Source organism: Saccostrea cucullata, unplaced genomic scaffold, assembly GCF_032062105.1.
Source record: "Saccostrea cucullata isolate Sc308-1 unplaced genomic scaffold, CSIRO_AGI_Scuc_v1 ctg4, whole genome shotgun sequence".
Classification (NCBI taxonomy): Eukaryota; Metazoa; Mollusca; class Bivalvia; order Ostreida; family Ostreidae; genus Saccostrea; species Saccostrea cuccullata.
Window position 1 is genome coordinate 937,116 of NW_026920828.1, and position 12,829 is coordinate 949,944.

At 36.8% G+C, this 12,829-nt stretch overlaps 1 protein-coding gene across 1 annotated transcript in view; it reads left to right on the forward strand.

The window, feature by feature from the left end:
- Window positions 1-4,936, forward strand: part of LOC134258358 (uncharacterized) — a 34,384-nt gene extending 29,448 nt beyond the window's left edge. Inside the window, 6 exon segments of the mRNA XM_062740883.1 lie at window positions 490-642; window positions 836-863; window positions 1,917-1,999; window positions 2,541-2,671; window positions 3,880-3,979; window positions 4,383-4,936. Coding sequence (XP_062596867.1) covers window positions 490-642; window positions 836-863; window positions 1,917-1,999; window positions 2,541-2,671; window positions 3,880-3,979; window positions 4,383-4,589 — 702 coding nt within the window. The 3' untranslated portion in view covers window positions 4,590-4,936.
- The last annotated feature ends 7,893 nt before the right edge of the window (window positions 4,937-12,829 follow it).

Consider the following 12,829-nt stretch of genomic DNA (forward strand, 5'->3'; position numbering starts at 1 on the left):
CATTTTTGTAAGAATTATGCCCCTTGGACTTAGATAAATTCCACTTATTTGCAGTTACCATTCATTTTCTTTGCAGAGGTTGCACATACTGAAAAGAAATTTGCTATACTGATTTATCGGCTGAATATTGTGGTCAGGTTCTGTTTTGGGTACAATCGCACCATTTTTGTCAGAGTTATGCCCCTTGGACTTGGAAAAATTCCAATTTGGGGGAAGGGGGGCATAAGTGTTTTACAAACATCTCTTCGTACAACTTTGCTGCAAGAAAGCAGCTGTTAAGTATGATAAGGTTGAGGTTATCAAGATACTAAGTGTTGCATTGCTTCTCCAAAGATTATAGACCATTAGAGATACAATCTCTTCAGAGACCCTGGTTGCTTTGTAATTCATATGTTGTTGTCTGGTTTATAGTCTCATCACAGATTTCTTGTATTTCTATCTCTTACAATCTTCTGGTTTTATAATCTGTATTTTTGTGTGTACTTTCAGTCTAAATGTAGCAGTACTTACCTGCCTGTCAATCACGGGGATTGTCTACAGATTGGCTGTACGCGGTTTCTCCTCCACATCCACCCTGGGACTGAGACCTGTGACGAGTGTGAACTCTCTTCAAGGTTCATATAAATGCCACACAAACTAAAGGTCAGTTATACGAACATAGGTCAAGGCCACATATCAAGCCACACAAACAAAAGGTCAGTTAAATACACAGAACATAGGTCAAGGCCACATATCAAGCCAAGCAAACTAAAGGTAAGTTACATACACAGAACATAGGTCAAGGCAGCATATCAATTAGAGATAAAGGAGTTTCATACACAGAACATAGGTCAAGGCAGCATATCAAGCCACGCAAACTAAAGGTCATTGAAATACATAGAACATAGGTCAAGGCCACATATCAAGCCATGCAAACTAAAGTCAGTTACATACACAGAACATAGGTCAAGGTAGCATATCAAGCCACACAAACAATAGGTCAGTTAAGTACACAGAACATAGGTCAAGGCCACATATCAAGCCACACAAACTAAAGGTCATTGAAATACACAGAACATAGGTCAAGGCCACATATCAAGCCATGCAAACTAAAGTCAGTTACATACACAGAACATAGGTCAAGGTAGCATATCAAGCCAAGTAAACAAAAGGTCAGTTAAATACACAGAACATGGGTCAAGGTCGCATATCAAGCCATGCAAACTAAAGGTCAGTGAAAAACACAGAACATGGGTCAAGGTCACATATCAAGCCACACAAACTAAAGGTCAGTTAAATATCCAGAACATAGGTCAAGGCCACATATCAAGCCACACAAACAAAAGGTCAGTGAAATACACAGAACATAGGGCAAGGCAGCATATCAAGCCACACAAACAAAAGGTCAGTTAAATACACAGAACATCTTTGCATGGTCTCAAACACTGGGTCAAATGTGGTCAAACTTAAAAATGTGGGTCAAGGTTAAAAGGGTAAAAACATTTAAGCAACATGTCGAAACTTAGATATCAGATTAATATTGCTTGATGTAAAAAATAGAGGGTAGCCTTTTTTCCGCATTTTACAAAATTATTGAAATCGATTATTATATGCAAATTCTTCTCTGAATAACTAATCAATTTAAATAATGTATTTTTTGACAATTTTTATGAGTCCTAAGACATGTAAAATGTGCAATATTAAATCTGTTTGTCTACCAAGAAAATGCTGAATATCAAATAAGAAAATTATTGTTTTATGAAATGACAAATGAAACTTGAGTTTATTAAAAGCATTAATCCGTGTTTTATGTTGCAACCCGTCTGTAATTAAAAATATTGCAATTCTTCTATGAGTTTTTATTCAGCAAGTTAAAGTTTATATTACTGAAAATAAACACTGAATCTCAATAAATTGGCATTTTATGTTGTGTTTAGATATTCAGATTTTGTCCAAAGAGGAAAAGAAAAAGCAGGCAAGACAGGAACTCAATCAAATAAAGAAGAAATACGGACTAAAGGTAAACTGATCCCTAAACTCAGTGAGTTTTTATTTTCCATCATATAGAAAGCATACTGTAAATGTATTATATTTAGTGTGTACGATACTTTGCGGAAATTGGATTTTGAACAAGTCAGCATGGATTTGATTTAGCACATATCATTGTGGTGTTCTTTATAGATATACATGCAAAACATTTAGCGTTGTACTTGAATTAATGGATATTTCTTTCTGCCAAAAATGCTAAAAAGAATACACAGCCAAATGTAATATGTTTACAGTATATTGGTGGGAATTGTACATTGTAGAGTTTATGTACATGTACCTTCCTTATGTCCTTAAAATATCTCGGGGCCGCTATGAATACTTTTGCCTAATGTTTAAGATGTACTGTGTCTTAATGTCTGCTTGCAATTGGTATTCTTCATAGGAAAAATCTAGTGAAAATTTCAAGTTTAAATATCACTTTTACTTTGAAATTGAATTGCAAGTCATGTGTAAACCCTTTAATAGCCAATAAAATGGGGATTTTAGATAAAAATATTCCTTTCTGTCTCTAGAATACTGCATACACAGATAACAGTGAAGTTATAAAGAATCCAAACTATCAGGACAGGGCTGAGGAAAGGAGAAAAACAAAGGGTAGTGATAATCCTTACCAAGTGGATGAGGCACCAGCATCTGTTCACAGGTAAAACAACAGGTAGTGACAATCCTTTCCAGGTGGACAAAACACCAGCATCTGTTTACAGGTAAAACAAAGGGCAGGGAGGTGCATAAAACACCAGCATCTATTTACAGGTAAAACAAAGGGCAGTGATAACCCTTACTTAGGTGGCATAAAACAGGTAGTGACAACCCTTACCAGCATCTGTTTACAGGTAAAACAAAGGGCAGGGATAACCCTTACCAGGTGCATAAAACACCAGCATCTGTTTACAGGTAAAACAAAGGGTAGTGACAATCCTTACCAGGTGGATGAGGCACCAGCATCTGTTCACAGGTAAAACAACAGGTAGTGACAACCCTTACTAGGTGGATGAGGCCCCAGCATTTGTTCACAGGTAAAACAACAGGTAGTGACAATCCTTACTAGGTGGATGAGGCCCCAGCATTTGTTCACAGGTAAAACAATGGGCAGTGATAACCCTTACTAGGTGGATGAGGCCCCAGCATTTGTTCACAGGTAAAACAATGGGCAGTGATAACCCTTACTAGGTGGATGAGGCCCCAGTTCACATCTGTCACAGGTAAAACAATGGGTAGTGATAACCCACAGGATGAAGCATCACAGGTAAAACAAGGGCAGTGATAACCCTTACTAGGTGGATGAGGCCCCAGCATCTGTTCACAGGTAAATCACAGGTAAAAAAGGGCAGTGATAACCCTTACTAGGTGGATGAGGCCCCAGCATTTGTTCACAGGTAAAACAAACACAGGGTAGTGAGGTTGTCCTCAACTCATTTAGGGTTAAAATAGAGGAAATTTCAACTAGAATGCATTGAGATAAGATTTTTTGAGACTTTTTAAAAACTTTCTTTTTGTGGAGTTGTCACTTAACTTCATGTATTTTCCATCCATAAGAACTAGCAATTACTGTAATACCCCACTTTACCCAACCATTTGAAAAGTAAACCTTGATTGGATGTCAGAGATTTGTTCAAATTAGAAAATTATAGAATAAATCTTCAGAGACAGTCTTATCTTACTCCCCCAGCCTTTTTACCCCCCAAAACCCCCTTAATCCTTGGTTGATTTGATTCTCATTTGAAATTAGGTTTTGTATTGTTAGTTTTGACCTGGTAATATAATTTTTCATCAGTGGTATAACTTGCACTAAAACAACTGCTGGCAATAGTTGTTTTCAGATGTGTTATTTTTCTCCTATTTATTACACAGACCGATCACAGAGGGCAATGTTGGACATAAACTTCTTAAAAAGATGGGTTGGAGTGAAGGAGAGAGTTTAGGAAAGGACAACACTGGAATTCAGGATCCTGTAAGTATAACATAATAATACACTGTGTAGAGAAGCTATGGTGTAATGGTCATCCATCAATTCTATTGCCAAGACTTGACCATTTGTGACAAATGGATTATTTTTGTTTTAAATATAACTTGCATGGCAAGAAATACATGTATCAGTCTTGAAAAAGTCGTGTGTTCTGTGAACAGAACCGTATAGAGCATGTCACATGACCACGTACCTAGACCACACGTTTCATGCATAGGTATAACAGTGGCTGATGTGCATTAAAACCAGAGGGGACTTTTTTCAGAAAATAATATGCATGGAAATTTAATTCTATTTCTTTTCTTGATACAATTCAGTTACTTCAGAAACTTTTTGATCACCTCTCATATAAACATTTTTATCAGGATTATTTTTCTTTGATTTTTAGGTCTGTGTGAGTTTTCGAATGAATCAGAAAGCCGGCCTAGGATCTGAAGCAGCCTGTTCTAAATCTCTGGATGATGTCGGGGAAGTAGATAAAAACAAACGATGGCTGGAAGCTCAACAGAGATACAGGAAAGCTATAGCAGACAAACAGATCCCCACACCTGCTTGGGTGAAAGAGAGCAAGCTCAAACCCAGTGATTTTAAGTAGAAGTCGCCTTGCTTTATAAAGGACGATCAAAGCTTGTAAGATCAGAATTGTACATCCAGGTATCTCCTGAATGGACACGTGGGTGTGATAAAGACTGGAGACAATTCAGAATGATACAGTGTCAGATATATGTGATGCTGCATGTGTGTACAGTCTAAACGAGGAAACAGAACAGGACATCCAGGGCAGCTATGACTATGAATTACTGGTATTAGTAAAATCTCAATAATTAAAACAAAAGAAGGTTTTATCTTTTTGTAAATCTTAAATGAATGCAAAAAGATGACATGTTACTTAGTTGTTTATGTTTGAATGCTTGTTGCAGTAAAAATGTTATTTAAATGTAATTTTCATAGTTTTGTTTCTTTGAAAATGAGACACTGGAAAGCATGGAAAGAGCTTGAACAAATATATGAGCAATATACTGTATACAGGGAATGCCCCCAGTTTATTTTTGCCCCTTTCGCCCTCGTCGGAAGTGGGCAAATTTAACGGGGCAAATTCAAAGTAAATAGTATTATATCTTTAACAAAAATCTTTCTAGGCGAATTAGAAACAGGGTAAACTTGTTTCCAAATGTGAAAGGGCGAAAATAACCCTGTATACAGTACTCATACCTTTATCACCTGTCTGTGGGCTTTATGTCTCTCAGTTGATTTGATATGCAAGAACATGCTCTATGTGAGAACAATTTCTAAAACGAGACAAGCTATTGACAAACAAATTAATTAAACAAGGAAATCAACAGTCTTGTTTAATGTCACAAAATTGCAAGTTCTATGGTCAAAACTATGACCTTGTCGGCAAATACAGTCTATCATCAAATGGAAATCTGACGTACGATTTACATCATAATAATTAGGTCATTATTTACCCACTGAATTGTCTACGGATTTTTCGTTTGCACAGTCATGACAAGGAGCCCAGGGCGAGTGTGACCGGTAGGCAGGGGATTTTAAATTCCTAAGGCTTTCTTGACCTGAAACCACATCTGATGTTTTTGAACATTTGTATTTGTACTGGATACATGGACTTCTTATTACTTCTTATTACAGTTCGTTATCTCCATATATCACGTCAGCTTCTCATCCATACTTCCTCGCATCATTTACACGTGTATTAGTTTAATATGGAAGTCACTGTCAATGTCTGACCACGCTTTGTTGTTGTCCATGTGAGGCCAGTTAATACATTCTAATTTGGCTACTTACTACCTACTAATTTTTAGCTCTACTGGTCAGAGACCAGAAGAGCTTATGCGATAGTAATGCGTCCGTCGTCCGTCCGTCTGTCTGTCTGTCCGTCTGTCTGTCTGTAAACAATTTTTCAAAATGCTACTCCTCCTACAGTTTGGGTCTGATTTCAATATAACTTGGCACACAAGTAGGCTACACTAAGATACATAATTCTGTGTATCGGTTTTTGATTTCGATGAACGGTGTTGCCGTGGTTACTAAAAATAGAAATGTCTGTGAAATTCTTTCAAAATGCTACTCCTCCTACAGTTTTAGTCTGATTTCAATATAACTTGGCACACAAGTAGACTACACTAAGATACACAATTCTGTATATCGGTTTTTGATTTCGTTGAACGATGTTGCCGTGGTTACTAAAAATAGAAATTTCTGTGAAATTCTTTCAAAATGCTACTCCTTCTACAGTTTTATTCTGATTTCAATATAACTTGGCACACAAGTAGACTACAATAAGATACATAATTCTGTATATCAGTTTTTGATTTCGATGAACGATGTTGCCGTGGTTATTAAAAATAGAAATTTCTGTGAAATTGTTTCAAAATGCTACTCCTTCTACAGTTTTAGTCTGATTTCAATATAACTTGGCACACAAGTAGACTACAATAAGATACATAATTCTGTGTATCGGTTTTTGATTTCGATGAACGGTGTAGCCGTGGTTACTAAAAATAGACATTTCTGTGAAATTCTTTCAAAATGCTACTCCAAATACAATTTTAGTCTGATTACAATATAAATGTGGCATGCAAGTAGACTGCACTAAGAACATAAAGAGACTTAATCAAGGATCATTATTCTATTTATTGCTGTTGAAAAGTTTCAATTTCCAACTGCTTAAGTACTTTTCTCTTCCTTTGCTATAAGTACAAACCAGTAGAGCTTCAGTCTCGACAGAGACTTCTGGTTTGAACTGAGGGTGGTCATGGCTTCAAATACTGCCACATAGTGAGCGTAGTACAGTCCTGTTGTTATGTTTATATGGCGATAGAGCTTTACATCAGATGACTAAGACATATCTACCAACTCTCCTTATTTATGTAGCAATATAACATTATCACCTTAACTGATTTGATACAATCAGTGATCATTTTCTAAGCCGATAGGCTACTGACAAGTAGGTTGATACTACTAAGGTATTAAGAATTTTATTTTTTTAAGCTATCATTGACTATGCAAATACCATCTGTTGTTAGATGAGTTGTGGATAGGTTTCGGTTCCAGACAGATTTGTCTACGGCTTTCTCTGTTTACGCCACGTGTCTGTGGTTTACAAGATTAAGACAAGCGGTTTTAAAGCAGGTCCCTCTTCAGTAACTGTAATCCTTTCTTGGCCAAACTGGCATATTTCTACAGTCTTGCATCAGATGCCACTTTTTCTTCGTGCACAATAAATAAAACAGCATACTGATATGTACGAAAGCCATGAAGGGACACGTTGATTTTTCAAAAAAGTAAAAATTAATTTGAGATCTCGAATTACACAATCCGTTCCCACGGATTATCAATTCGTTCCCTCGGTTTATAATTCGAGATCTCGAATTACACAATCCGATCCCACGGATTATTAATTCGTTCCCTCGGTTTATAATTCGAGATCTCGAATTACACAATATCCGATCCCACGGATTACTAATTCATTGCCTCGATTTATAATTCGAGATCTCAATTTACACAATCCGATCCCACGGATTAATAATTCGAGATCTGGATTTGTAACATCAGTCTTATGATAAAAAACAATTACACAGGAGCCATATTTACTTTTAATAAATAGGACTTTCAATTATTCTAATATACACGTAAAAGAAAACCCAGGACTTTTTTTATATAAATATCAGTACTAGAATATAGATTTGAGTCAGGTTCATGTTATTTTCTCATTTTGGACCGTAATATGTATTACAAGGTAGAATCTAAACACCTACAATATTCTATTCATTAAACACGTATTGCCATATCCGATATGTACAGATAGCTGATATCAATGAAATCATGTGAAGGGTTTACATTCCGAGGGAACGAATTGTTTAAACTGAGAGAATGAATTACAATCCAAGATAACGGATTGTGTTATTTGAGTTAACGAATTGATAATCTGTGAGAACGAATTGATAATCCATGGGAACGGATTGTGTATTTCGAGATCTCGAATTATAAATCGAGGGAACGAATAGGTAATCTGTTAGATAGAATGTTCTATCGTTAAAATGATATTGTCCTACGGACCCGGTTTAACGATAGAATTCGTTCCGTGTATTCGTAATGGAGCAGAAAGAAACACGGGCGATAACTCGCATAGTGCATTTACTAGGAACAATCTAGAGAGTTCCGAATGTAAACATGGAGGTAATTTGAATCGAGAGAAAAACGTTGAGAAAATTAATTGGATTTTCGTATTTATATGGATTATTTTTTGGGATAAAAGGCATAAGCAATCTCAAAAAGGTTTGTTTTGATTATTTGGATAGTTATATCCAGTGCAAATCATTTTATATTCTTTAAAATCGTTTCGGAGGGGATCCGCTCCGATTCGCTACATTGCAAGTATATGGGACGTATTCTAACTGTGGTGAGGGCTTGTACCGAGACACAGTTAGATTATTCTAACTAGTAATCTGTGGGAACGGACTGTGTAATTCGAGATCTCAAATTAATTTTTACTTTTTTGAGAAATTGGTGTGTCCCTTCATGGCTTTCGTAGATATGACACCTCAGAACTGTATGTCACGTGTTGTGAGATGTGTATTGTTTTACTATGTATATAATTAGTAACATTAAGTTTCTTGAACATTCCAGAGTGTCAACATGTTTGGTCATTTTATCTAGAACATTCTTAAATTTTGTGTATGTCCAGATTGTTCCAGTAATATCATGTTTTAACATTTTCTAGAATATTCTAGATTTATAATACTGTATAAATACCCTGTCAATTCAATGCGTAGATATACAATAATTGTGGAGACTTTTGTCGTATGAGCACCATTGAGATACAACTGGTATATATTTTCACTGGGACATTGTGTGCAGCAACGGACACTCTGATGTATGTATTTTTAGATTCTTGCTAAGTTTGTACTTTATGTTTCATATACTTATTATATATTACTGTAAATAAATTATTGTTAAGTTTAAATTGTGTTATTGATCTTTGCTGGCATTTCGGGTAATTCTGACCCATAACAGAATTTGGGGCTCGTCCGGGATAAAGAATTTCTTGCACTTTTGCAGTTTATTGTCAGAATTTTGTTTATTGAACCGTTTAATTAAATTATAAGCCAGCAAAAATCAACATGGTGTTTTCGGTCACAGACTTTCTTAGTTCACCAAGTGTTCAGGTTTTTGATACGTTAAAAAAGGATGACTTGATCGCATTAGGTTTGCATTTTGGGTTATATGTTAAATCCTCTCAGAGAAAGCAAGACATTAGAATTAAGGTTGCAAACAAACTAGTAGAAGAAAACGTCTTTGAAAAATACGATCTTCCCGAATATACAGTTAAATCAGAGTTAGGCTCTTATAAAATGGCAGAATATCAGTTTCAAGTAGAATTAGAGAAAATGCGATTAGAAAGAGAAAAATTAGAAAGAGAAGAACGAGAGCGTGAACGAAAATTTGAATTAGACAAATTAGCAGCAGAAAGAGAAGAGCGTGCAATGAACCTTGAATTAGAGAAATTAAAATTACAAAACCAACCAGAACCGTCAGTTGTCAAAACTGAATTTGACGCAGCAAAAAATATCAGATTAGTTCCAAAATTTCAAGAAAAATCTGTAGACAAATATTTTCCCCAATTTGAAAAGGTCGCAGAGAATCTTAAATGGCCACGAAATGTTTGGTCAACAATGTTACAAAGTGTACTGGTTGGCAAAGCAGCTGAGGTATACTCTGCACTAGGGGTAGCTGAGAGTTCAGACTATGAGAAGGTCAAAGCATCAATATTAAAAGCATATGAATTAGTACCTGAAGCATATAGACAAAAATTCAGAAAGTATAGGAAGTTTGATAATCAAACATTTGTTGAATTTTCACGAGAGAAAGAAGATTTATTTGATCACTGGTTTAGATCTAAGAAAATTGATAAAACCTTTGCTAATTTGCGCCAAGTCATCCTGGTAGAAGAGTTTAAGGAATGTGTACCTCAAGATTTGAAAACACATTTAGAAGATAAGAATGTGAAAACTCTTGAAGAGGCAGCAGTCATATCTGATACTTATGCTCTGTCTCATAAAAAGAATTTTGTTTCAAGATCTCAGACTAGCTGTAATTCTACCAATTCAGACACATATAAAAAGAGTGGTTCAGGGTCTCAGTCTTCCACAAGTCTCCAGTCTCCATCTCAAGGTGGTTTTAAGTCCGGTCCAGGACGTGTTGAAGGATCGTCTGGAATAGGGTCGCTTCCTACTTGTAGTTATTGTAAGAAAAAGGGTCATCTGATCAGTGAATGCTTTAAACTCAAGAGAAAAAATGATTTTGATAAAACTCAACCACACGCTTGTGCGGCAGTTAGAGGTGATAGAGAAGCCTTAGTTTCGATTTGTTCTGACACTCCTGATGTCCAGGGTTCACAGTCCAGTTCTATTGATTCTATGGAGGATTATAAGCCCTTTATGTCTCAGGGATTTGTTTCACTCGGTGACTCTAGCGAAATAAAACCTGTCCAGATTTTGAGAGATACTGGTGCTGCACAGACGTTATTGTTAGAGGGCGTGCTTCCTTTGTCTGAGCAGACTTCTACTGGTGGGTCAGTTTTATTACAGGGTGTGGAGCTAGGCGTCATTGATGTTCCCCTGCATAGAATTAGTTTGAAGTCAGATTTAGTTACTGTACCTGTTATCGTAGGGGTTCGACCCATTCTTCCCGTTCCAGGCATTTCTTTGTTGCTAGGCAACGATTTAGCTGGTGGAAAGGTTGTACCTGATCCTATAGTTTGTGAGAAAATCACTTCCAATGTCATGTGCGATGATGAAGATGATGACATTTATCCAGCCTGTGCTGTTACTAGAGCGATGGCCAGAAGACGAGAAATGGAGGCAGACCATACTCAAGCCTTTGACGAGACGAATTCCTCTGTTGATATTGATTTGAATGACACTTTCTTATCTGACCTTGATGGCACTCAAACCAGCATGGAACCACACAATATCAAGAAGCAAAAGAAGAAAGAATTTTTACCAAAATTTGGTGGTGAGGATGATGAGTTGCATCCACTAGTCAGCCAAGGCAAGGACATCCTCAGCCGAGAACGTTTACTCTCTGAACAACATAAAGACCCAGATATCATTCAACTTAGTAAGAGGGCACTTCCATCAGAAGAGGCTATTAAAGTTGGAGAATGCTTCTATATGAAAGACGGCATCCTTATGCGAAAACGGCGACCACCTGATGCTTCTCCAGATGAAGTGTGGCGTGTTGTTCACCAGATAGTGGGTCCCAGCTGCTTATCGTCGAGATGTCATGAGTTTAGCTCATGATACACCTATGGCAGGTCATTTAGGTGTCAATAAGACTTATAATAGGATTTTGAGTCATTTTTATTGGCCTAAGCTAAGAAAGGATGTTTCGAAGTTTTGCAAGTCATGCCATGTCTGTCAGATGGTAGGTAAACCAAATCAGAAGATACCATCTGCTCCTCTCCAACCCATTCCAGCTTTTGAAGAACCCTTTAGTCGAGTGTTGGTGGATTGTGTAGGACCTTTGCCTAGGACTAGATCTGGAAACCAGTATTTACTTACCATTATGTGTACATCCACTCGGTTTCCTGAAGCCATACCTCTTAGGAATATAAAGGCAAAGAGCATAGTTAAGGCCCTAACCAAGTTTTTCAGTTTTGTAGGAGCACCCAAGGCAATTCAGTCGGATCAAGGCTCAAATTTTATGTCGGGGTTGTTCCAGCAAGTCATGCATGAGTTGGGTATTAGGCAGTATAGATCAACTGCTTATCATCCTGAGTCCCAGGGAGCGCTAGAACGTTTTCATCAAACCCTAAAAACAATGCTGAAGACCTATTGTTACCAGTATGAAAAAGAATGGGACGAAGGTGTTCATCTTGTGCTATTTGCTGCACGAGAAGCAGTCCAGGAGTCTCTTGGGTTCAGTCCTTTTGAATTGGTGTTCGGTCATACAGTTAGAGGTCCTTTGAAATTGCTGAAGGAAAAGTGGCTGACTGAGACTAGTGATCTTAATCTTTTAGATTATGTGTCTGATTTCAAAGAAAAACTTTACAATGCTTGTAAATTAGCACAAGAAAATTTGAAGAGTTCTCAGTTGAAAATGAAAATGTGGTATGACAAAGATGCTAGAAATAGGGTGTTTAAGCCAGGTGATAAGGTTCTTGTATTTTTACCTATTCCTGGTCATCCTTTACAGGCCAGATTTTATGGCCCTTATGAAATTGAAAGCAAGATTAGTGATGTAAACTATGTAGTTAAGACACCAGGTCGACGTAAAGAGAAACGGGTTTGTCACATTAACATGTTAAAAGAGTATTTTGAAAGGTGTGACCGAAATTCTGTAAAACCAGTTTCCACTTTAGCCAATGCTAAGACTGTTCAAAATTGTATTGAAAGTGATACGAGTGTAGAAATGAATGAGAAAGATTGTAATCAGAGTGTTCGTTTGAAAAACTCAGAAATTTTGGCTGATTTTGATGCCAAACTTGGACATTTGAACATTCATCAAAAAGAACAAGTTAAAAACTTGATGAATGAGTATCATCAAATCTTTTCGGATGTTCCAAAGAAAACTAATGCAGCTTGTCATGATGTCATAGTGAGTGACGTTCTGCCTATCAAACAACATCCGTACCGTCTGAATCCAATAAAATTGCAGTACCTAAGAAGGGAAGTGCAGTACATGGTGGACAATGACATTGTTGAACCTAGTAAAAGTGATTGGAGCTCACCATGTATTCTTGTACCAAAACAAGACGGTTCGTACCGATTATGTACAGACTTTAGAAAGGTGAATTCTGTTACCAAAACT